Source organism: Hermetia illucens, chromosome 6 (genome assembly GCF_905115235.1).
Source record: "Hermetia illucens chromosome 6, iHerIll2.2.curated.20191125, whole genome shotgun sequence".
In the NCBI taxonomy this organism is placed as follows: Eukaryota; Metazoa; Arthropoda; class Insecta; order Diptera; family Stratiomyidae; genus Hermetia; species Hermetia illucens.
In genome coordinates this window covers 99,108,423-99,131,813 of record NC_051854.1, presented here as the reverse complement: position 1 = coordinate 99,131,813, position 23,391 = coordinate 99,108,423, and the positions used below count along the sequence as shown (strand labels likewise).

General features: G+C 46.2%; 1 protein-coding gene across 1 annotated transcript; it reads left to right on the top strand.

Moving 5' to 3' along the window:
* The first annotated feature begins 1,041 nt into the window (after positions 1–1,041).
* On the top strand, positions 1,042–23,208 carry LOC119658616. The gene is made up of 6 exons (XM_038066109.1): positions 1,042–1,215; positions 15,982–16,253; positions 22,131–22,296; positions 22,398–22,688; positions 22,745–22,946; positions 23,010–23,208. The coding sequence occupies exons 1-6, from the start codon at positions 1,117–1,119 to the stop codon at positions 23,189–23,191; spliced, it is 1,212 nt and encodes a 403-aa protein (XP_037922037.1). The 5' UTR covers positions 1,042–1,116; the 3' UTR covers positions 23,192–23,208.
* The last annotated feature ends 183 nt before the right edge of the window (positions 23,209–23,391 follow it).

Genomic DNA, 23,391 nt, shown 5'->3' with positions numbered 1-23,391 from the left:
GCACATTTTTAAATTCAACTCTATTCGGATAAGAAAGATTATTTTTCTTTAAGGGGATGTGACGGGATCAATTTTTGTAAATATTTTTTTATGATTTATTTTGATTGAAAATACATCTGAAAATATGTGGTAAGAATATGAAAGTCATATTCGGTTAATGAATAGCAAGTTTATATAGCGCGGCGAGTCAATGCCGCATTTTGAGCCTCTTACTTCTTGTATCGTGCCTTTCTCTTCAAAACGTCTGCTTTAGATGGGTATATTACACATTCTCGTTTTGTTAGCATGTCGTAAACATAGAAGGGAACACTTTGGAAACTGTTTTTTCAGTTATGTTTCAGCTGGTGCACTGAAACGTCACTACTGTCAATACTTTATACATTTTTCTCAAAACACCTTTTTTTTGTTGGCGTGGAGGATTAAAAATACCACTTGACCAATTGGTTTGAAAGTTTAATATGTCATTGTACACATTCAAGACAATAGAACGAAAATGGAGAAGGAGATAGGTGCTAAATATTTTGATTTACATCAGGTTTTTTGGTGACAAAAACCGAAAAATTTAAAAAATCGACGCCATTTTGTTATTTTTAGGAGAAATTTTTTGATTGATATAGGGAATTTCATGCTGATTAAAACCCCGTTTTTTGTTTTTTTAAACGTCACAGTGACCCCAAATCGTCCACGCCGTCAATTTTTGAAACTACTTACTACTTATTAAACCAATTGTAGCAAACAAATGGCAGCCTGGAAAATTTCATAAATCCTTTTTTAAAGTTTAACATTATGAAAATATATATGCAAAATTTCATCAAAATTCATCTGTTTGAAAAAAGTGAAATAATAAAAATTTGAACCCGTGACGTCCCCTTAAATAGAGTTTGAAAAAGAGTTAATAATTGTTCTTAGTTACATTGTGGAAGGCAGATAACAAATTAATATGTATTAAAGGCCTTGGCTTTGGGAAAAAAATTGTCTAACTCAATTAGTGGTTTTATCGCACAAACTGATATTTTAGTCTAGCTGATAAGTTTTCACAATTGTCTCTGCCAATTCATTCAAAGATTGTCAGCGCGTGAAACTGGTATTGTCGGGAGTGTAGAGCTAGATTTCACTATGAGTTTCAATAAAGATGAATTAGAGCCTCCCCAATGGGTTAATAGTGACTTTTTGCGAAAGGTTATTGAAGAGAGTGGAAAAGGGAAAAATGTTCAGGTGAATTATAATTATTGCCAGTTTATTTAGTGTTTTATTTAATATTATATTATACTTAAATAGTGTGAAATTATAGACATACTAGTAGAAAAATGTTATTAAGAGTTAACTTTGTTGAGGGAGCTGAAAAGCCGTTTATCGGGATCATTGCTAAAAAATTGTTAAAAATACATCCAATTGATGGCAGGATCAGGACTGTTCAAACAGTGTTGAGCTTAAAGTGAATCTTTTCTTTATTAGTCTCCTTGGAAAACATTGCCTTTTGGTCGTTTACCATTGACTTCGATGTTTAAACCAACCTTGGCAAGTGAATTCTCGTTTCCGCGAATTACTTGACCATACCATTGAAGACGCCTCTCTCGCGATTTTTCCACGATCGGTACAACCCCATGTCGATCGCGGATATCCTCATTTCGGATTTGATCAAAACGTGCTACCCCACAAGTTCAATGCAACATCTTAGTCTCCATTACTGCAAGACGCCGTTCATTGTCTTTTATAGTCGGCCAACACTTAGAACTGTAGAGAACGACAGGACGGACGACAATGCGGTACATTTTAGATTTGAGACATTTGGTGATACGTTGACCACAAAGAACACCAGTTGTGGAATGCCGCTTCATCCAGGTTACGATAATGCCTGAAGCAATTTCATAACGTAGTTCTCCATTGGCTGATAGAATTGACCCGGGATATTTAAATCGCTCAGTTCTGGGCAGATTACTGCCACTGATTTCAAGAACCCCTGCTCATTTCTCGACAGGACCGGGGCCCGTCCTGCCGCGTCGACTGAGGTAGACGCCCTAGCATTTTACCGAGGCTTGTTATTCAACCTGATCATTTTTTTTTTAATGACATTGGATGCATTTTCTTGATCAGCCTGTCGCGGGATCTATCACCACGACAGATCACGTAGGATCTAGCATTGTGGAATAACTTCAGCTATAAAGTATAGCTTTATAGTATTTGTCTCTTTCCCTGACCTCGTCATTTTATTTTTGTTATTCTGGGGATAGTACAAAGTACGTTGCCTCAAACCCTCCTCCTTTACCTGGGCTTGGGACCAGCAATCTATGTTAATATCATGGCGGAGTTATGCGAAATAAGCAATGTTCATATCTATATGATCTACCAAGGTTGTATGCATAAGTTTTTATCTATAATTTAAGCACAGTCATTGCTAGCAAGTTACAAACATAAAGCAGGAAACACAACAGCGGAATGAATACGTGCGTGCGCAGTGATGGAGCTGTCAAATGAAGTTCATTTCATGGACTTCTATGAAGCAATACGGAACAAGTCTGATGCGCAATGCGCAAAAAAGTTCGAAAAATTGAACTTTTGTGATGCATGATTCGTTTTCTGCTGTTACTTTTGAATGAATTTGTTTTTAGAACTGCGGAAAGCAGGCATTTAATTGTATGAATTTCATAACATAAAATATGCACGCAACTCGATTTATCATCATCATCAGCAACGGCGCAACAACCGGTATCCGGTCTAGACCTGCCTTAATAAGGAACTCCAGACATCCCGGTTTTGTGCCGAGGTCCACCAATTCGATATCCCTAAAAGCTGTCTGGCGTCCTGACCCACGCCATTGCTCCATCTTAGGCAGGGTCTGCCTCGTCTTCTTTTTCTACCATAGATATTGCCCTTATAGACTTTCCGGGCGGGATCATCCTCATCCATACGGATTAAGTGACCCGCCCACCGTAACCTATTGAGCCGGATTTTATCCACAACCCGACGGTCATGGTATCGCTCATAGATTTCGTCATTGTGTAGGCTACGGAATCGTCCATCCTCATGTAGGGGGCCAAAAATTCTTCGGAGGATTCTTCTCTCGAACGCGGCCAAGAGTTCGCAATTTTTCTTGGTAAGAACCCAAGTTTCCGAGGGATACATGAGGACTGGCAAGATCATAGTCTTGTACAGTAAGAGCTTTGATCCTATGGTGAGACGTTTCGAGCGGAACAGTCTTTGTAAGCTGAAATAGGCTCCGTTGGCTGACAACAACCGTGCGCGGATTTCATCATCGTAGCTGCTGTCGGTTGTAATTTTCGACCCTAGATAGGAGAAATTTTCAACGGTCTCAAAGTTGTATTCTCCTATCCTTTTCTATCTTTTTCGTGTTTGACCAGTGCGGTTTGATGTTGTTGGTTGATTCGTCTTCGGTGCTGACGTTACCACAGTATATTTTGCCTTGCCTTCATTGATGTGCAGCCCAAGATCTTGCACCAATCAGCGCCTGCTCAATCTGGATGAAGGCAGTTTGTACATCTCGGGTCGTTCTTCCCATGATGTCGATATCGTCAACATAGGCCAGTAGTTGGGTGGACTTGAAGAGGATCGTACCTCTTGCATTTACCTCGGCATCACGGATCACTTTTTCGAGGGCCAGGTTAAAGAGGACGCATGATAGCGCATCCCCTTGTCGTAGACCGTTGTTGACGTCGAATGGTCTTGAGAGTGATCCTGCTGCTTTTATCTGGCCTCGTACATTGGTCAGGGTCAGCCTAGTTAGTCTTATTAATTTCGTCGGGATACCGAATTCACTCATGGGCGTGTACAGTTTTACCCTGGCTATGTTATCATAGGCGGCTTTAAAGTCGATGAACAGATGGTGCAACTGTTGTCCATATTCCAAGAGTTTTTCCATCGCCTGCCGCAGAGAGAAAATCTGATCTGTTGCTTATTTGCCTGGAGTGAAGCCTCTTTGGTATGGGCCAATGATGTTCTGGGCGTATGGGGCTCTCCGGCCTAGTAAGATAGCGGAGAATATCTTATAGATGGTACTCAGCAACGTGCTACCTCTATAATTGCTGCACTGTGTGATATCTCCTTTTTTATGTATGAGACAGATAATGCCTCGTTGCCAATCGTCAGGCATTGATTCGCTGTCCCATACCTTGAGCACAAGTTGATGAACCACTTGGTGTAACTGGTCGCCTCCATATTTAACCAATTCGACTGTAATTCCATCGGCTCCTGGCGACTTATGATTTTTTAGCCGATGAATTGCACGGACTGTTTCTCCTAAACTTGGTGGTGGCAGTATTTGTCCGTCGTCTTCAGTTGGCGGGACCTCCAACTCGCCGATGTTCTGGTTGTTCAGTAGTTCATTAAAGTATTCAACCCATCGCTCTAATTTGCCCCTTCGGTTGGAAATCAGATTTCCCTCTTTGTGTCGGCAGGATGAGCATCGAGGTGTATAAGGCTTCATCCTGCTGACTTGTTGGTAAAACTTCCGCGCCTGGGGCGGTTGCTCCCTGTACTTTTCTAGTTCACAGACTTGTTGGTTCTCCCAGGCTTCCTTTTTCCGTCTGTGAAGTCCAAGTCTCCACTCGTCGAAGTTCGTGATAAGTCTCTGCGCGTGCCCGCGTTCTTTGAGAATGCAACATTACTCGGTCTGCGGCATTCTTCCGTTCCGTTGCTAGCTTACATTCATCGTCAAACCAGCCGTTCCGACTCCTTTTGCGGCTGGGCCCAAGTATGTTTGTGGCCGTATCCATGATAACGTTCTTCAGGTGATTGTGAAGATCATTTGTTGATGCTTCATCTCCAGGTCCTCTGTTGACTGCGGTTATTGCGGCATCCATTTCCCTCTTATAGGTGTCGCGGAGGGTTGTGTTGTGGATGGCTTCAGTGTTCACTCTCACCTGATTGTCAGAGGGGATTCTAGGTGGTATTGTTATTCGAGCTCGGAGCACCATGCCAACGAGATAGTGATCCGAGTCTATATTGGCCCGCCTATATGTTCTGACATTCATCAAGGCTGAGATGTGGCGGCGTTCGATCAACACGTGGTCAGTTTGGTTGAAAGTGGTCCCGTCTGGAGAGGCCCACGTATGTTTGTGGACCGCTTTCCGCGCAAACCAGGTACTTCCAACAACCATTTCGTGTGACCCTGCTAATTGAATAGTCCGCAGTCCGTTATCATTTGTTTTTCCGTGTAAGCTATGGGAGCCAACGTATCGCCTGAATACGGGCTCCTTCCCTACTTGGCTGTTAAAATCCCCAAGTATGATTTGTGTGAATTTTTGTAGTGTTGTTGATCCGTGGGCGCGTTCAGACCCAAGGCAAAGTCCTTATAGTGTTGCGCCTCCCACGTTTCTCAAACGACACTCTAACATCGTTGGTGTGTATTTTTATTATTGTTGTTGTTACGTGGGCGCGTTCAGACCAAAGGAAAGGTCCTTATAGTGTTGCGCCTCCCACGTTATCTGTGTGTCGTTCATACACACTGTCCGTGCCAAACGGAAATATTTAAATCAATTAATTGACCACCAGTTGAAATAGAACCAAAAAATGGAGATCCAGGAGATCATTGAAGCTCAGCAAAAGCGGGTTTTGAAAATTGAAGAGGTTCGCGAGGCGCTATGCAAACTGCGGCAGGAGAAGCGAACTAAGGGACGCTTTGAAACCGCGTGGAGTGAGGTCCGGCAGATCTATTTAGAGTTCATTGCAGAACATAAACGACTTCTATTATTGAATCCCTCGGCAGATTTAATATATTTTCGAGAGAATAAGCTGGGACTCATGCAATCAGTTTATTTGAAAGCAAAGGAGTTCGTTGTGAGAGTTCATCCCTCTCTTACTCCTGAGGAGAGACAAACAGAGGTCGACCCGTTAACTTTGGGGCCAGTTAGGGAACAAGTCCCTAAACTCCCGCCAGTGACTCAAAATTATATAGATCCCGGTGAAGGAAGTTCGAGTAGGGGGGCCGTCCCAAGACAAGTTGAAACAGAGTTATTAGAACGATCATGGGCATAGACGTCAACGACAGACTCCAAGGTGAAGCGACAGCTAGGGATCTGCCCAGGAGTTCAAGCAGGTGTGAAGTTGCGTTCGGAGGGGCATGGGGGGCCTGTGATAAGGGTAGACAAAATTATCCAACGTGGAGAGCCGAACAGCGTACATCCAATCTTGGGCCCTTCCCCACCCAACTACGACCGGACTATTTATTAGACCCTAGTCAGCCCCGCCCAGAATATTCGCGGACTCCTGGACCAAACCGCTCAGAATCCTTCTTGGATCCCAGCCAGACCCGGCCAAACCATTTTGGTCCTTCGAGCCATTTTTCGCCTTGGAACTCAGGATATCGTTTTAGACCCGCCCCACCAATCCCAGATATTCCAATATTCAGTCAATACGAACCATTCAAAAGCCTCTTCAACTCTGTATACGATGGTTCTGAAATCGGTTTTGCGGAGCGCTTAATGATGCTTCAGAGCAAGCTAAGAGGCGATGCAAAACGTGTAATCGACCATTTAGGGATATACGGAGAGAATTACCAACAAGCATGGGTTCTTCTTGACCGAAGATACAGTAATCGTCGGGCCTTAATAGAAAAGGAAATTCAGGCGTTAGTTGACTTACCTCAGATAAACCAAAGGGAGGCTAGATCGCTGGGAAGAGCATTGGATACCATGCGTTCCGCAGTTCAGAACCTATGGAAAGCAGGATTCAATGCAGATGAAGGTATTCCATTCATTCCGTTCGTCCTGACGAGGAAAATGGATATGACAACTCGGAGGGAGTTCGACTTAACGTTACGAGATCCAAAAATGCCCGTTACGATAAACGACATCGACCAATTCCTAGAAAATATTATAGATATGTGGTCATGTCCCCCGGTTGGGATGGTCTAAGTGGAATATCCAAGGCGGAGGATCTTGGGAATAAGAGAAAAACCCAGAAGGAGATAGCCTTGCTCTCCAAGTCGGATGGTGAAAAGAGACACTGGATTAAATGCTTCTTATGTATGGGGAAGCACTTCACAGCCCAGTGTCCTCAATTCATTGAAAGTGCTGACAAGGAGAAACTGCTCCGCCGTTATCATGTTTGCATTTACTGTCTCTCCCACAAATATATCAGGGGGGAAGCGTGCAATAAACGCAAGAATCTCCAATGCGAAATATGCAAAGGGCAACATCTTACTGCCATGCATCCGTGCAAAGGGGATAATCCGTCTTCTGCTGTTCATCATGCCAAAAATTCGACAGCATTGTCATGGTCCGGAACCGTTCTTCCAACAGCTGTCGTTAAGCTAGAGGCAAGAGAAGGACATGCCGTTCCAGTTCGGTGCTTGATCGATCAAGGCAGTCAAAGCAGCTATATAACCGAAGATCTAGTACAGAAACTTCGGTTAAAAAAGAAAAAGACCAACATCGAAATTTCAGGAGTAGGTGGTGTGTCAGCAGGGAAAGTGTCAGCGGTTGTGTGTCTCACCCTTAAATTGGACGATGGTTCCGAGGTCAGCACTAAAGCGTTAGTAGTCAGACGGGTAACTAAAGGCTATCATATCTGGGACAGGCTTCGAGGGTTCGTTCTACTGCCTCGTAGAAGGTATCCTTCTCCGACTCTGCAGTCTCCTCTGGAGGGGCGTGAACGTTTATGAGGCTTATATTTCTAAATTTGCCTCGCAAGCGCAGAGTGCATAGCTGTTCGCTTATGTTTTCAAAGCCGATAACAGCAGGTTTCATTTTTTGGCTGACTAAGAAACCTACTCCGAGCACATGGTTTACTGGATGACCGCTATAATATATGGTGTAGTGGCTCTTCTCCAGGAAACCGGTCCCTGTCCATCGCATCTCTTGCAACGCTGTTATATCAGCCCTATATTGGGACAGGGTATCGGCTAGCTACTGGTCAGCTTCATCTCTGTACATGGAGCGCACGTTCCATGAGAAAATGCGCAAATCTTTATTCCGTGTTTGTTGCCGGGTCCGTCGTTTTAAAATCCGTTCTGTCCTAGGCTCCTGTTGTGGCTTCGTAACGAGTTGTTTTCCGTGTAGGGTTGTCAGCCCTACCCAACCCCCAACCTGGAGGACCAATTGGTACAATTTGTCCCATTTTTAGGCACGGGAGACTCGCCTTGATCCTTCTCCGTCTGCAGCTTTTCGTTAAGAAAGAGCTCCCAGCGGTCACCACGTGGAGGTGGAGATAGGGTTTGGTAGTAGAGCTGTTGGTGTTGGTTCAGCAGGCATTTCCCAGGTTTTATGCTCCATCGTGGGTACCAATCCACGTTTCGCCCTGGGACCTATACTACTCTTTGACCACCAAGAAGAAGAGACTTTAGAAGATCTTATTCCAACTCTTATAATCCCTTCAGATGTCCATACATATGCTTGTTAGGAGATATAAAGTTAGTTTCATGGGTAGAAAAAACTAATTCAAACTAGAAACATTCGTGGTAGGGTACACTGAGGTTTCCTAAACCGACTTGTAAAGGCTCTTGAGCAAAAGTGTACTTCTCAGATCAAAATGAAAACTTTGGGAAAATGTACAACGGTCTTTCAGGATGAAGTTTAGGTTTGTATCTTGGTCTTTGTTAAAATCCTTCGTGGTATCAACTGGTCATATTCCCTATGAAAGGCTCCGGTCTCAGACTTTTGTGTCAATCGCCTGGCATAGATGGTCGACCCAGATTTCATTTAAGATTTCATGGAGTTTCGATGTCACAGCTGTACTTTCCGCTGCTGGCGCTGTGTTCTGTGCCATGTGTTCTTGAGGCGACCCATTCGTCGGCTCTCTTGGGAGAGTGGGTTCCACTGCATGGTGTAAACATCGATGGAATTGTCATCCATGCTTAATGTCTAACCCATCCACTGCCAATTCCGTCTGGCGGTTATATCGCCCACGGGTGACAGGCCTGTGCGCTGAACAAGTTCTTTGTTTTAAATAGTATCAACCAAGTGTACTCCAATGACACATCGCAGACAGGTGTTCACGAAGGGTTGGTGCTTTTGAGAGGAGGGAGGGTGGTCACTTTTGATGTGCTACTCCAAGTTGATGTCGATGTTGAGACAACTACTTTCGCAGATTTTAGACAAGGCGGCGAAAGTGGATCTAGTACTGTTAATGCGTTGGGTGACATTCAGGCCTGGGCTCCATCGGCTGAAACCATGCTTCATAAATATACAAATTAATGGACGCCATTGATTCTCTGGTCATTAATGTAGATAGTGAGATTACGATGACCCATGTTTATATTCAGTCCAACTCTACTTTCCAAATCCAGAGCCACTTGGTTAAGGTACATGACTCGATGAGAGAGTATATGACATGTCGTCTTGATATAGCTTTTAGTTTGTCTGGAAAGAATCTCCTGCGTAGAATACGCCAGAAACACTCTCTGTTTGGGCTGTCGAAAGACCAGATGAAACGAAGATCTAAACTTCACGCACTATCTGAAGGGTGTTGATGTGGTCAATGCAAGAGGACCCACAGCGGAAACCTGAATGATTTCTGCTTTCGAGATGTCAAGAGAGGGCGGTTTGTGGTAGTTTTCAGAAACAATCCGACACCGGATTTGCATCTGCTACCACTTGGCTTTTCAGAGTAGCAAAGCAGATTGCCGTCATTGTTGCAAGAGGGAGGGGAATGCTCTCCAAAGTCTCACCGTTTTACTTCGCTTAGGACCAAAATTTCCAGCTTATATTGTTGGAATTCTCATTCGAGTTGGAGGAAGCGAGCATTCAGTGGACGCTTGATACCGTTGTCGAGAAGCTTACGCATATTCCCGACATCAGTCATGGTCTGTTTTCAATAGCCAAAAGTCGTAGGTGTGAGGTCAGTCTCTGTTGTTGACATTTCAGTAGCCGTAAAATTTTGAAATTTGTAGGTTATTAGCCCACATGTTTCTATCCTTTTTAGTTGCCTTTTGAGACCAGTAGGGACGGCTTTGAGTGTATTATTAAGCTCCATTTTGCAGGGTTTCATCCCCCAATCATGCGAAATATTTTTCATTGTGAAGCTTTGCGATATCGAACCTGTCAGTGGAGGTAGGCCTCACATTCCCATTATTTGCTATTCGGTATCGATATTTAAGAGCGTTCGTTGAGAATGCTAAGGAACCCTTGTTTTTCGATAAGAACTTGGTCTATTTTATTGAATGCCTTCCCATTTGGGGAGGCCCTCATCATCTTATGCCTAGCTGTATGAGAATAATATGCTAACGAAATCATAGAATTCCTGTTGAATGCAAATTATCCAGGTTCTTTTTTAACCTTGGCTTTAAAGTTTTTGACTTTCGAGTTGAAATGCAACTCCTTTGAGGTCCGAAGTTTTCTTGTCTGTTTAGACGTAATTACAAAACCCATGATACTTCCACAAGGGGACCAACCGCTAAAAACCGGGCTGAAAGTATATGAACTAGGAATTCACCTGGGCTATCCCGGTCCTCGACATTACGCTGGGTCACGTTGTCCTACCGTAGCATGTATGTCAAAACCGCTTCTACAAGTTGAAAAAGTAATCATCTTTTGCTGTAATTTTTTTTAATGAAAAATTTTGCTTCTCCTCGTGAAATTTATTTATTTAATCCGTTTTTATTTATTTAAGTTGGGAAAATGATATCGGCCAAGTGGCCGTCGCCAGAGTTGATGACCATGTAGGCCGGTTTCCATCACTCTTGCCAGAACTTCGGCCGCCAGGTTCTCACATTCCTGGCGAATATTCTTCTTAGGGGCTTCAAGAGTCTGAGGCTTGTTAACGTAAACCTGCGACTTTTAAAACCCCATATAAGAAGTCTGGAACGGTTAAATTGGGTGATTTTGCCGGCTAGTACCAATCACCAAAATAAGAGATTAAGTGACCCGGAATTGCGTCCTTCAGAGTATAGGTTGCGGTTCGAGCAGTGTGCGCCAATGCACCATCCCGTTGGAATCACATGTTCTCCAGTCCCAATTCATCCAATTGAGGAAGAAAAAACATCAGTAATCAACATCGGTAATCATGGCTCTGTAGCGTGCGCCGTTCACAGTCGTTATTTAACCTGCGGCGTTCTAAAAAAAATGGCCGGATGACACCTCCAGCGTAAACAGCACACCACGCAGTAACTTTGAGGGGTTGTAATTTTTTTTGGGGTAGGGTAGGTGAATGCATTTACGCACACAGTGTTGGACTCCCGATTCGGTACGTCCTCGGACTACCAACTAAACATCTCCCCATCGTCAGAGAGCTAGCCTGGAACCGTTTGTCACATTACTTCGGGCTAGCCCCCGAACTCTCCCGCCTTGCGGAGCCTCCAAATCAGGGAATTCCTTTCACCAACGGGAGGGGAGAGGAGGAAGGGAACTGTCAATTCAAGGAACCTCCTGCCATCCGGCTCCTCCACCGGTCGAGTTCTATCTTCTTAGCAACGAGAAGGGCTCGAACGTAACGGGCAACACGGTTCCAGCTATCAGCAGTCCTCAGCATCTCTTCCACAATGTTGTCTGGAGAGAGATCCCCTGTATTTAAATAGAGCTGCTGACGAAACCCCCCCCTCCCCACCTTCCACAAGAAAAAAAAGTGTGGTGGGCATCGTCCATAACTCCATTGCAAAACACACAATCCGGAGAACGCGCCTTTCCAATCTTGTGCAGGTAAGACTGAAAATTTCCATGCCCACTTAAAAATTGGGTAAGGAAATAGTCAGTCTCACCATCCTTCCGATTCAACCACGCACCTAAGTTGCCGATGAGCCGCGCAGTCCATCTGCCTCTAGTTTCATTTTGCCAAGAGAGCTGCCACTCGTCTGGAGTGTGTTGCCGTTCTTCGCGAGCAACCACCTCCCTTGGCTTATCTCCCTTGCGCTTGTATATGGCCTGACGCTCCCTAGCAAGAAGGGCAACGGGGATAACTCCCGCGATCACCATTACGGCCGGTTCAGAGACTGTGCGGTACGCAGACGCCACCCGTAAAGCTCCCCGGCTCTGTACTTGCGCGAGGCGTCTACGATATACCTTCTTGTTAAGAGCGCCAGCCAATACCTCTGCGCCGTAGAGCAGGGCAGACTGCGTTGAGCTCATCAGGAGACGTCGCCTACTAGATGTAGGACCCCAATGTTTGTCATTAGCCTAGTTAACGCCGAAACTCCAGCCGCAGCCTTGTTCGCTGCTGCTTGGATTTGCTAAGAAAAGCTCATCTTTGAGTCAAGAGTCAATCCGAGGTACTTTACCGCCGATTTTGACTCGATTATCGACTCGCTGAACGATATGGGACGCAGGGTCGGAATTCTCTTCTTAGTCAGGATGACTACTTCGGTTTTTTCCAGTGCAAGGTTGAAACCATGAGTTGTCATCCATCCGCTTACCCGTCGCATCAATATGCCGAGTCTGCTTTGCGCCTGTTCGACAGTGCGTCCAGCAACAAGCGCTGCGACATCATCTGCGTAGCCGATCAGGCGCGACTCTTCTGGCATGTGGAGTTTAAGCAGACTGTCATAGGTAGCGTTCCAGAGGCCGGCCCTAGGATGGATCTCTGTGCTACCCCCGATGTGACCTCCATCCACCTTTGGCCCTCTAGAGTTTCATAGAGCAGGGAGCGGTTCCTCAGATAGTCCCTCAAAATCCGTAAAAGATAGTTCGGCACGTTGAAGATATTGTCTAGTGTGCCTAGAATATCTTTCCATCTTACGGAATTGAAGGCGTTTCTGACGTCAAGCGTTACGAGGAGCACCACCCGTCGAGTTCGGGGGCTATGCGCCTCTGCTCGTCGAACGGCGTCCACGACCTGCATGACAGCATCAATTGTCGATCTCCCTGCCCTAAAACCAAACTGCCGGGGAGATAAATCTCCGGCAGCGCGTATCGCTTCAGCGAGTCTACTTCTGATGAGCTTTTCGAGCACTTTCCCAGCAGTATCAAGCATACATAGTGGGCGGTATGAAGACGGCAGTTCGGGATCGCCTTTCCCTTTAGGGATCAGCGCAAGCCTCGCAACTTTCCAACGTGCAGGGAAAATGCCCTCTTTCAGGTAAGCGTTGAATGCGCCGAGCAGTAGGTCTGGCCGGTGTTGGAATACCAGTTTGTACACCTCTGCTGGAATACCATCGGGTCCTGGCGCCTTCTTGTTTTTCATAGAGAGGACTGCCTGTTCCAACTCTTTTACAGAGAAAAGTGGACAGTCCTCTGCGCTCTCCGCGCCGACGTCACCATCCCATACGGGGTGTACAGGGAAGAGTGCCCTCACAATGCGGTCCATCTGCTCGGCCTTAAGTGAACAGGGTTTCCGCAGAGCCCCGATTTTTCGGGTTACAAGTTTGTAACCGAGTCCCCATGGATCCCCGTTCACCTCGTCGATCAGATCTTGCTAGCAGCGAGCTTTGCTCTTGTTTATTGCGCTTCAGAGTCTCCTTTTGGCTGATTTGTACTCCATCATTATGGTACATGCCTCCTCCCGGTTGCCTAGACGTTGTGTTAAGCGGCGGAGCCTGTGACATTCCGTCCGGAGCTCTGCGATTTCCACTGTCCACCAATACATGGAAGGTTTGCCGCGCCTCGATGTCTTCCTGGGCATGGAGGCTCCGCAGACCGTCGTTATCAGGTTCATAACTGAATTTACGACAGTGTCAGCAGCGGCGCCACCGCCTCAAGGAGTACCCTTCAGCGTGGCCCCACCTGTTCCCAGAGTTTCGACAAACTTCCCGGTGTTCACTTTTGACGTTCCATACACAGAAAGATCGCTGGGGTGGCGCACACCGAGAGTTTGTGTCCACCACTTCGAAAGCAATGTATTGGTGGTCACTTGCCGAAAAGTCTTCCAGAACTCGCCACCCGTCCACCAGCGACACCAGTGATTCCGATGCGAAGGTTACGTCTGGAATGCTTCCTTCGCAGCCCGGGCGCCGGAACGTTGGGGTGGATCCGGTGTTTAGAACTACCAGTCCTGTTCTCGCCGCCATTTCCAGAATTCGTTTCCCTCTGGAATCTGTGTGAGGCATGCCCCATTCAAGTGCCCTAGCATTGAAGTCACCTCCGACCAGGATCCGCCCATCCGTGCTTAAGATAGCGTCCTCCGAAGCCTCAAGCCTCCGACGAAAGTCCGGCCTCGTCTCATTCGGCGTAATATAGACACTAAAAAACGTTATCCCTGAACACTGAATCCAGACAAAGCCGTCCCTTCGGCCTTTGGCAAGAACCCCCAGGAGGGTGCCGTCCCGAACCCAGATGGCAGCGGTACCTGATATGTCTGGGTGCCATGAAACTGGGCCCTTGTTTCGGTACTGCTCACTAATGAGTACTAAATCAGCTTTGGTCTCCGCAGCGAACTGCGCTAGCAACTCGTGAGCGGTTGCACTCCGGTGCATATTGATTTGTGGGATGCGAATCATGTATGATGACCGTATCCTAGCTCTTTCCAGTTCTGCTCTGAAAACTGGATACCGCTCCGATCCCGCAGTGTGCGCAATGCTCTCATCAGTCGCGCCACGGTCCCTGCATAGGACGCAGCTTTCCTTTTCATTGCAGCTGTTCGCTTTATGGCCAGCCTGACCGCATTTACGGCATGTTGCCCTTCTATCAGGTCCCCGACAGTTTGCAGATGTGTGCCCATAGTCCAAACATCTGTAACATTTGGTTGGGGCGGCCCGAATTCGTATCCTACACACTACCCAACCAATTCTTATTTTCCCGCTGTTTAGAAGCTTCCTCACGTATTGCTCGGCAACTTCCACCACAGCGAGTTTTTGGCCTCGGGAGTTTGCGGAGGTGATACCAATCCGGACATTGATTACCTCCGGGCATTCGCGTTTGATGGCCTCTTCTACCTCGTGCTTTTCCGTGAGACAGTCAAGGTCTCGTATTTCTAAAGCACACGTGGGTTCCAGGCTAGAAACCAAAGCTTTTTCTCCTAGAAGCCCCTTGAGTGCTTCACAGAACGTGACTTTATTTATAGTCTTCGGGCCTAGTTCGACTAAGACTCCACCACCCTTCGTTTTACGTATGGAAGACACCTCCGCTCCGTTGTCTTCGGGTTTGATTTTGTAACGGATTTCGCTGAGGACTTCCGCAAAAGTCTTGCCTTCCGTCGGCTTAATAAGCAAAGCTGGCGGTCTAGTCCTCCTTCGTCGCCCCACCTTTTCTTTTGGCACTCCGTCCCTCGTGTCCGCCTTAGTTTTAGGCAGAGGTTTTCCTGATGGCGCGACGTGTTGTTGTATTTTGATCCTCTTCGCCTTCTTCTTTTCAGCCCTGGAGAGTACCTGAGTGAAGTCTGCTTCAGATTTCCCTTCCATGTTTCGTTTTTTACCAAGTTCGCTCTGCAATGGGCTGTCAGCGATCCGTTTGGTACTCGTGGTGTTTTCCTCGGGAAGCGCGGTTGTTTCTGCTTCCTGCGGATTTTGTCTTACTTTCCATGTTCGCCTATAGTATGAAATCCTGTCCACGAGCTCTTCCAGTTCCATTAGCCCGTTTTTCACCCCCTTACCGACGTTTTTCTGAAGGAACGTCGAAGATCGCATGTGCTTCACAACTGCCGTGCATTTTTTAATAAGTCTTTCCTCTTCCGCTTGCGCCAGAGTAATCGACAGTCCTCTCACTCGGCTTATATTCGAAACCATTTTATTAGTTTCGGCAGTTTCCACTGTGCCTCTTTCCCCAATTACAGCACTGTGCTGTATGGTCTGGGTTCCTATCTGTGTTGCAGGTGCTGCATCACTTTCCGAGTCTTTCTCTCCGTCTGTGCGTCCCGATGTCTCGTCGGGTATTTCAGCCCTTGTTGCGTCCTTCGCTGGGCGCTGCAAGCACGTGTCGACGAAGCACTTGGATGGAACTTCAATATTCGTGGGGTAACCTTCACGGCCAATTTCGTCATCTTTTTGGGTTTTTGGGATAGCTCCTCCTCCTTGGCCATCTCCGGCCACTTCAGGATGGTCTTTAGACCATTGCCAATCGCATTATGTCATAACATGAAGATTCTTTACTATATTTCGAATGTCGATTAATGTTTAACATATTTTTCAAAGTGATTTTCTAATAATTTTCCCTTTTCAATTTATAGATTCGCAACTATGAAAGCACTCCTGCTACGGCACGTGGCGACCATTATGCCAGCATAATGTTTCGTATTAAAGTTACTTTTGCTGCCGATGGCATTGCCAATGGAGTTATTTCATTAATTCTAAAAACTTGTCCAGATGATGATGGATTGAAGAAAGAACTGCTCAGTGCTCTTAATGTTTTCGCCATGGAAATACATATGTATACAAAAGTACTCACCGAATGCAGAGACATTTTGGAAAAATGTGGATATACAGATCTGCTTGCGCCAAGGTAAGTCATAACTTTTTAGGACGAAGTATTATGGTGCTGTCTGCTCGTGTGACGTAGCCTAAACATATAACAATTTCTCGTATCTATGACCTTAGCGAAACCTAGTTTGAATTTTGGGAAACACATTTTAAAAACTTTATCAGACGTAATTACAGTTAAGCCCTTTGGTGTTTTACGTAGGTACCTGTCGTGGAGACTTAATCCTACGGTCCTCTTCAGACACGGATTGATTTTGTGACCACAATCAGAGCCCCGCTGAAACAAGCAACAACGGTATCAGTCTGTACCAAGTGCATGGCTTAGCATTCATACTGGTGGATGCAAGACCTACCTAAATTTCTACCGAACTAAGGAGTACGGCACCCGTGTTGAAACGCAACACCACGCCGAGGCCCGAAGGTCTCTTCTCGCTTGAGCATCACCAACAACCCCCATGAAACTCCTACTAGGGGGCCAAGCGGAAACAACCGAGCTGTACTCATATAAGACAGGAATTCTCCCGAAGTATGAGAGTCCAGGGGCTATCCCGGTTCCCATGGTACCAGTATACCACTGGTAAGGTGTCGTGGCCGAAGCCACTTCAGATGAGTCCCCGTGCCGTCTGATCGCCCTAATTAAGCCTCAGAGCATTCGCCTACTGCATCACGGCCGGCAAGCCAATGCGATGCGGTGCCACCACGTGGAGATTCTCCTCGGCCACTTGGTTTTGGTTTGGACAGGGTTGTCGCCCCGTCTTCCTCCCCGCCACCTCTGAGCACCACCAGACGTAATTACAATCACACCTCAACATACGATAGGTGGGTGGAATCAGTGAATCCCTTGGTGTTCAACAAGCGGCCAAGAAGAAAAAAGCCAAAGAAAGTTGAGCCGGCGAAAGTTCCGGGTAGTTCTTCGATTACGGGTCCAGCTTTGACAAAAGGGGAAGTGCCTACAGCTCGTAAACCCGAAGAATGAGAAAGGTGGGCGGCAAAAAGCGGCATATGGAGAAACAGAAGATTCGTCCGGAAGTAATCATTAATTTCAAGAAAGGAGATACAGCCTACGCCGATATCCTTCGGAAAGTCAACGCTGATCCGAAACTGACAGACCTGAGTGGCAGTGTGAGCCGTATCAGGCGTATGCAAAAGGGGGATCTGTTGCTGGAACTAAACAAATCTAGAGAGAAGAGAGTGGATAGCTTTCGCGGCCAGTCGGAGAAGGTGCTAGGTGAGCAAGCTGATGTGAATGCTCAAAAGCAACATCACGAGAGGATATTTGTGCTACTGGTGGAACCAAGAAATCGGGCTATTGACAGCAACGTGTGTGCTAGCCAGGAGGCTTTGTCAAAGGACTAGAAGGAAGCCAGAACATCAGCAGTCGGAGAAAGAATACGGCGATCTTCGAAGTAGCCTTAAGAAGGCTATACAGGAAAGTAAGAGGAATTGCCTTGAAGCAAATACGAACCCGTGGGGCGCTGCTTACAAGGTTGTAAGGAATAAGATCGTGGACAAAAAACACTCCAAGTGACGCACCCGCGACTCTCGGTCAAAATAATCTCAACGCCTTTCGCACAACAAGAAGAAAGGACTTCATCCAATGGTTCAAGAGGACGTCTTCACAATCCCCGGGGTAAGCGAGGGAACTACGGTAGATCTGTGGACGAATTGGGGACAATAAGGCTCCGGGATTGGACGGGATTCCGCACAAAGCTCTGAAGTTAGTTATCAGGCCCGCATGGTTCATGAGTACATTTTTGAATCATGCATGGTTGAAGGAGTGTTTGCCGCTCAGTGAAAGAGGCAGAGGTTGGTTCTGTTACCGAAGCCCCAAAAACCACCTGGCATCCCTTCTTCATATCGCCCTATATGCTTTTGAGGCACTATGGGGAAGATGTTCGAGAGGGTGATATATAACAACATGCTTGCGTTCGTCGAGCTAGCTGGTGGTCTATCGGAACGGCAGTATGGGTTTCCTAGAGCACGGTTCACGGTTGATGCCATTGCAATGGTCGTAGACCTGGCCAGGGAGGCATCGGCTGCTGGTAAGTGCTGCGCGGTGGTAACGCTGGATGTCAGGAATGCCTTTAACTCAGCCAACTGGCGTTGGATTAAGGGCACCCTGGCTAAACTGGGTGACCCTGGTTAGTTTGTTTGGATAATTGAGAGTTACCTTTTGGAGAGACTTCTTTGTAACGACGGGTCGAAGGAATATGTTGTGACAGCAGGTGGTTCCCAAGGCTTCGCACTGTGGCCCCTGCTGTGGAACATAATGTACGACGCAGTGGTCGGCTTTCGCGTACCAAGGGGGGCAACGTTAATTGGTTTTGCAGACGACCTGGCAGTGGTAGTAGTTGCGAAACACCATCAGGATGTGGAACTGTATGCAAGTGAAACCATTCATGCTATCAAAGCATGGCTCTAATCGGTGAAATTGGACCTGGCCGAAGATAAGACGGAGGCGGTCCTTATTACCAATCGCAGGGAAAACAATACTGTCAAAATCAGGGCTGGTAATCACGAGGTCATTTCTAAATCGATCATTAGGGGTAATGATCGATGCCAAGCTGAGTTTCAAAGGATACCTGGACTATGCTCGCGAAAAGGCAGCAAAGGCAAGTTCAGAATTCAGCTGCCGGCTGCTTATCGCAGGGGTGGGGAAATCCATACTATTATGTACGGTCGAAGTGACTGCAGGTTTACTAAAAGCCACTAGGAAGGAGCTGTACAGGTGATGGTAGCATACACCCATACACTGATCCCGTGTATTGAGAGATTAGTCGAGCGCGAGCATGGAGAAATAATTTACCACCTAACGAAGCTCCTTACGGGATGCAGTGGATATAGGAAGTACTTGCTTCTCTTCGGATTGGTTGAGTCTCCAGACTGTCCCATAATTTCGTGGAGGAGATGCTGAGTTCCACAGCAAACTGGAGTGTGATAAACGGAACATTAACTACGATACAGGAGAAACTGAAGAAACTGGAATGAGTTCGGAACGCGCGACGGACGCGTGACTTAGTTCACGGCGGTCCCGCGAGGATATGGGCGGAGAATTGAGGGTGGTTTTAATGGTGAGAATCCCACACAATGCTGCAACCTGGCGCAGCAGCGTCTCTTAAGGTTTCCACTTTCACCCATAAAAAAAAGACCCAGGACATCCATTCCCTCTATTACTAAAGCAGGAATAATGACATCCGGACCCACAGACTTGTATCTGTGGAAGGAGTTAAATGGCCATTTCACTCGTTCCAGTGAAACTACTTTGCATGCGAGAGTCCAATCATCCGGTTGAGGAATGTATGTATCTGTCGGCCTCGAAATGAGATTTTGGATTCTGCCTGGGAAATGCACTGCAAGCAAATGGTTTAAACGTAAATAACCCAACTGCTGGCTACGTTCTTTGATAAGGATCCGTTTTAGCTTTGAGGTTGCCTCAAGAGAGTTGGTCTCTTCGTAAAATCGTCTCCATGGTGATTGTTTGGCCGACCTTATTCACTTCTTTAAATCTTTTTGAGCCTCCTTGTACCGAATCCAGCTAGCGGCTAAATCAGACTTCACATCAGACTTTGTCGTTCTCCCCTGTTTGGCCAAATTCGAGTTCCACCCTGGTGTTTTACTCTTCTTTGGTATCATGAGGTGGCAGCTACCTTCGAAAGCTTCTCCCATGCTGGTTGTGATAATCTGGGTTGTTTTCTCAATTCCAACAATCGATTTGATGCGCTCCAGGGATCATAACTCGGGCGATCAGTTTTATTTTGTACGTCGCCCAATTTGTTTTACATGAATTCCGAAATGTAGTGGATGGAGGTGGATCCATGCCCATTAGGAAATCGTTTGATACTCTCCAGAGTTCAACGACCCATGGTTCTAGTATGAGGTATATACATGTCTTGCAGCTATTGATCTGACGACTGGTAGGTGCAGTTACCGCTTGACAATGCTCCAAATTTATCTGAGAGATATGGCACCCCATCTACGGTTCAGATGAAGTTGCCGTGGCCTGCACGTCCTCTTCGATGGTTTCAGGAGCTGACACTTGTAATGTGACGGTCCGAAGCCCATAGTAGAGCCGGTAGCTCGTTTATTCCCGCACTATCATAGTATCCGGTTCAGCAACGGCGATAGTGAGGAAAGTTCCCGGCCTATCGACTCTTGCTCCTAGCAAACAGGTGGAGGTGTTGAGGTTATTCTGGACCTCAGCACCATCGCGCTTATTTCTGAAAGCCAGAGAAAAGACTTTTTAAACGATGGTAGTTCGGAAACCCTCTTAAGGGTCAGTCGCGTACCCTCCCGCACATCGTTGAAGGAGGAGCAGTACTCTCTGAGCCACTCGTTCATGCTTTCATCGGCAAAGTTTATCCCTAACATTTTACGGTATACCCCTACCAACTCAAAGCGTAATATAATCCCTTGCGAGGGTGCAGTCCTGACAGCTAGGGATTGTCAGAAGACCGCTACTGCTTTCGTTTGCCTTAGTCGTAGATGCCACAGACGATCCTTTTCTTTCAACATTGGCACGACCTCGGGTTGTGTTTTGCCCGGAGGTGGTTTACTCGAAGGCGGTTTGTCCGAAGGCTTTCTGCCCGAAAGCCTTTCGCTGGGGGGCTGGTTGCTGCCCGAAGACAGATGTTTACCTGTAGACTTTAGCCTCAGCAGGTGGCGCCGATTGGGGTCAGAAATGTTGACAGAAGGGGACTGCTTTGGCTCGTCTGTTAAGGACTGGATCTCAATAGGGTTGGTTCTCACTTGGATCTGAGTCTGGACTTAGGTTCTCCATCGAAGAGGTCAGGGTTGCCTCTTTGCTCAGGGTTGCTCCTTCACTCAGGGTTGGATGGTCATGATCGAAGTGTTTTCTTTCGTATTTCAGGTTTTTAATTTCTCCACAGTTGGCTTTCATCGCCATTGTTTTAGCTGGAAAAATAAGTTGATCTCGGTAGAGCTCCTTTTTGCCGAGATAAGGCAAGTTGAGAGCGGGAGTCGCTTGGTACCCAGAGTTCGTCGTTCGCGACCACATCTTAACCGCTGTGACTGCTTAGCTCGGTACTATAGTCAGACCTTGGCTTGGGGTTTTGATGATCGCTTAGCTTCAGGTGCCACCTCTGGTTTCCCGGAGGATCTTCCTTACTGAGCTCCCTCACCATGCCAAGGTAGGTAATCGTCGAGGGGGTCCCCAAGCGTAATATAACCATTCTGACCGATAGCCAGGCAGCCAACTTTGTACTGAGTGGCGACATCGTCCGGGCTGATGGGTCAATGTAGGAAACTGAATAGTGTAGACGGTACGCTTAAAGTCACCTTCCTCTGGTTTCCCGGTCATAGGAACATAGAGGGGAATGCTCTTGGTAGTTCCTCGGTGGGCACAGTTTGCGCCTCACTTGCGACTGTCAGGAACGGAAACTACTCGCACTAATTAGCAGCTGCGGATTTCTGATGGCGAAGGTTCATCACCTGCGCCAACTCTAGGAGGATTTGACGCTGTTATAACAAGATCCGGTTGCAAGAGCTCTTGTGCCAGACGCATACAAATGCGTATAAGATCACTGCGGTACGAATGGGCCACTGGCTTATAGGACAGCATACCATCAGACTCGGCATACCTTAAAAAAAATGGGCTTCTTTTTGCGTTTGTCCAGCTCTAACTGGAGGTAGGCTACGGACGTTAGGTAAACCATCCTTTGAGGATCTTAAGGAGGTCTCTAGTTGCAGAGGGGGAGGTATTGTCCTCCGTGAATGCTACAGGCTGGCTTTGCAGATCTGAGCCGGTTAGACTCTGCACCCCCTTGTTCTTAAAAGAGCAGTCATGGTTTGGGCTCTTCCTCCTCACATCAGTAAAGTAGTTGTAATCTATTCGGAAAACAACAGAAAATAGTTTAATGGATTGAATGTTTTCCCATTTCAGAGTTATATATTCGGCATTGGAGCCACATAAATTTATAATTTTTGAAGACCTCAAAGAGCAAGGATACTTCATGTTGCCTCACAATATTCCAGATGAGTATGAAACCAGACTTATATTCTCCAAATTGGCACAATATCATGCCGTTACATTTAAAATGAAGGCCGATGTAAGTATCGAATTGAACGCAGGCAAACGTGGTGATTTCCTTACCTGCAGGATTTTTCTACTTTACATTTAAATTCCTATTTTATTATGATTTTAATCCAGGGCCGGAATGACTTCAATTTCAAAGGCACCATCTTTGGTTTTACGGCCGGTAGAGAAATGGAATTTTTGTTAACTGGACCAAAATTCTTGGCGGAAGTAATGGAGAGTTTGCCTGGATTCGAATCCTGTGCAAATAAATTGCGGAAAATTACAGCAGATTGGCTAATGGATAAATGCATAAAGGTAGTCAATGCACCTGCAGCTTATAGTGTCCTCAACCATGGTGACTTTCATGTACGTAATATGATGTTCAAGAAGAATGTATTCAATGCTACTTCGGAGATTGCTCTGGTAATGCATGATTTCAAAATTATTTTGAATTTAAACTGAAGGATTCATTATTTAAGGTTGACTTCCAAATGCCTCATTGGGGGTCACCGGCCTATGATTTACTTTACATGGCGGCGATCCTGCCATATGAACTCCGTGAGATAGCATTCAGGCATTACTTCAACATCTTTATTGATGTCCTGGTGAAAACTGGATACGAGGGTGAATTGCCCACATATGAACAATTGCAAGAAGAAATCAAAGCTTACAGTTATTTGGGTAACTATTATCTGTGATTTATTCTAAGATTTTTCTAGTAATGTTGTCTCGTTTGCGTTATAGAATTATACTTCCAATCAACGTTGGCAGTATTCGTACACATGGATAGAAGCAAGATGGATTTTGAAATGGAAGCACTTATGGTTGATCCAGTTGTAAGGAGGAGCTTATATAATGATGAAAAATACATTGCCCATATCAAGGACACTGTACCAAAGCTATTGGAGGTCATCAACATTGAATGAAATTTGACTTAAAAAAATTGGTGTTTGTTTTCTTACTTTCTACGCTGATGTGTCCATCTGGAAGTAGCCCCCCAAAAGGTGATACTGCGATCCTAAAGTGGTACCTGAATATCAAGGCGGGTGTGCGTAAACAGGTTTTGCGTTCCTGCATTTTTCACCCTTTAACACTCACGTTCAAGAGCGCTATTGTTCGTATTATA

Coding starts and splice junctions, on each gene's coding strand:
- LOC119658616 (XM_038066109.1), top strand. CDS start 1,117: ATGAGTTTCAATAAAGATGAATTAGAGCCTCCCCAATGGGTTAATAGT. Junction 22,297..22,397: donor CATTTAAAATGAAGGCCGAT/GTAAGTATCGAA, acceptor ATTTTAATCCAG/GGCCGGAATGACTTCAATTT. Junction 22,689..22,744: donor CTACTTCGGAGATTGCTCTG/GTAATGCATGAT, acceptor TCATTATTTAAG/GTTGACTTCCAAATGCCTCA.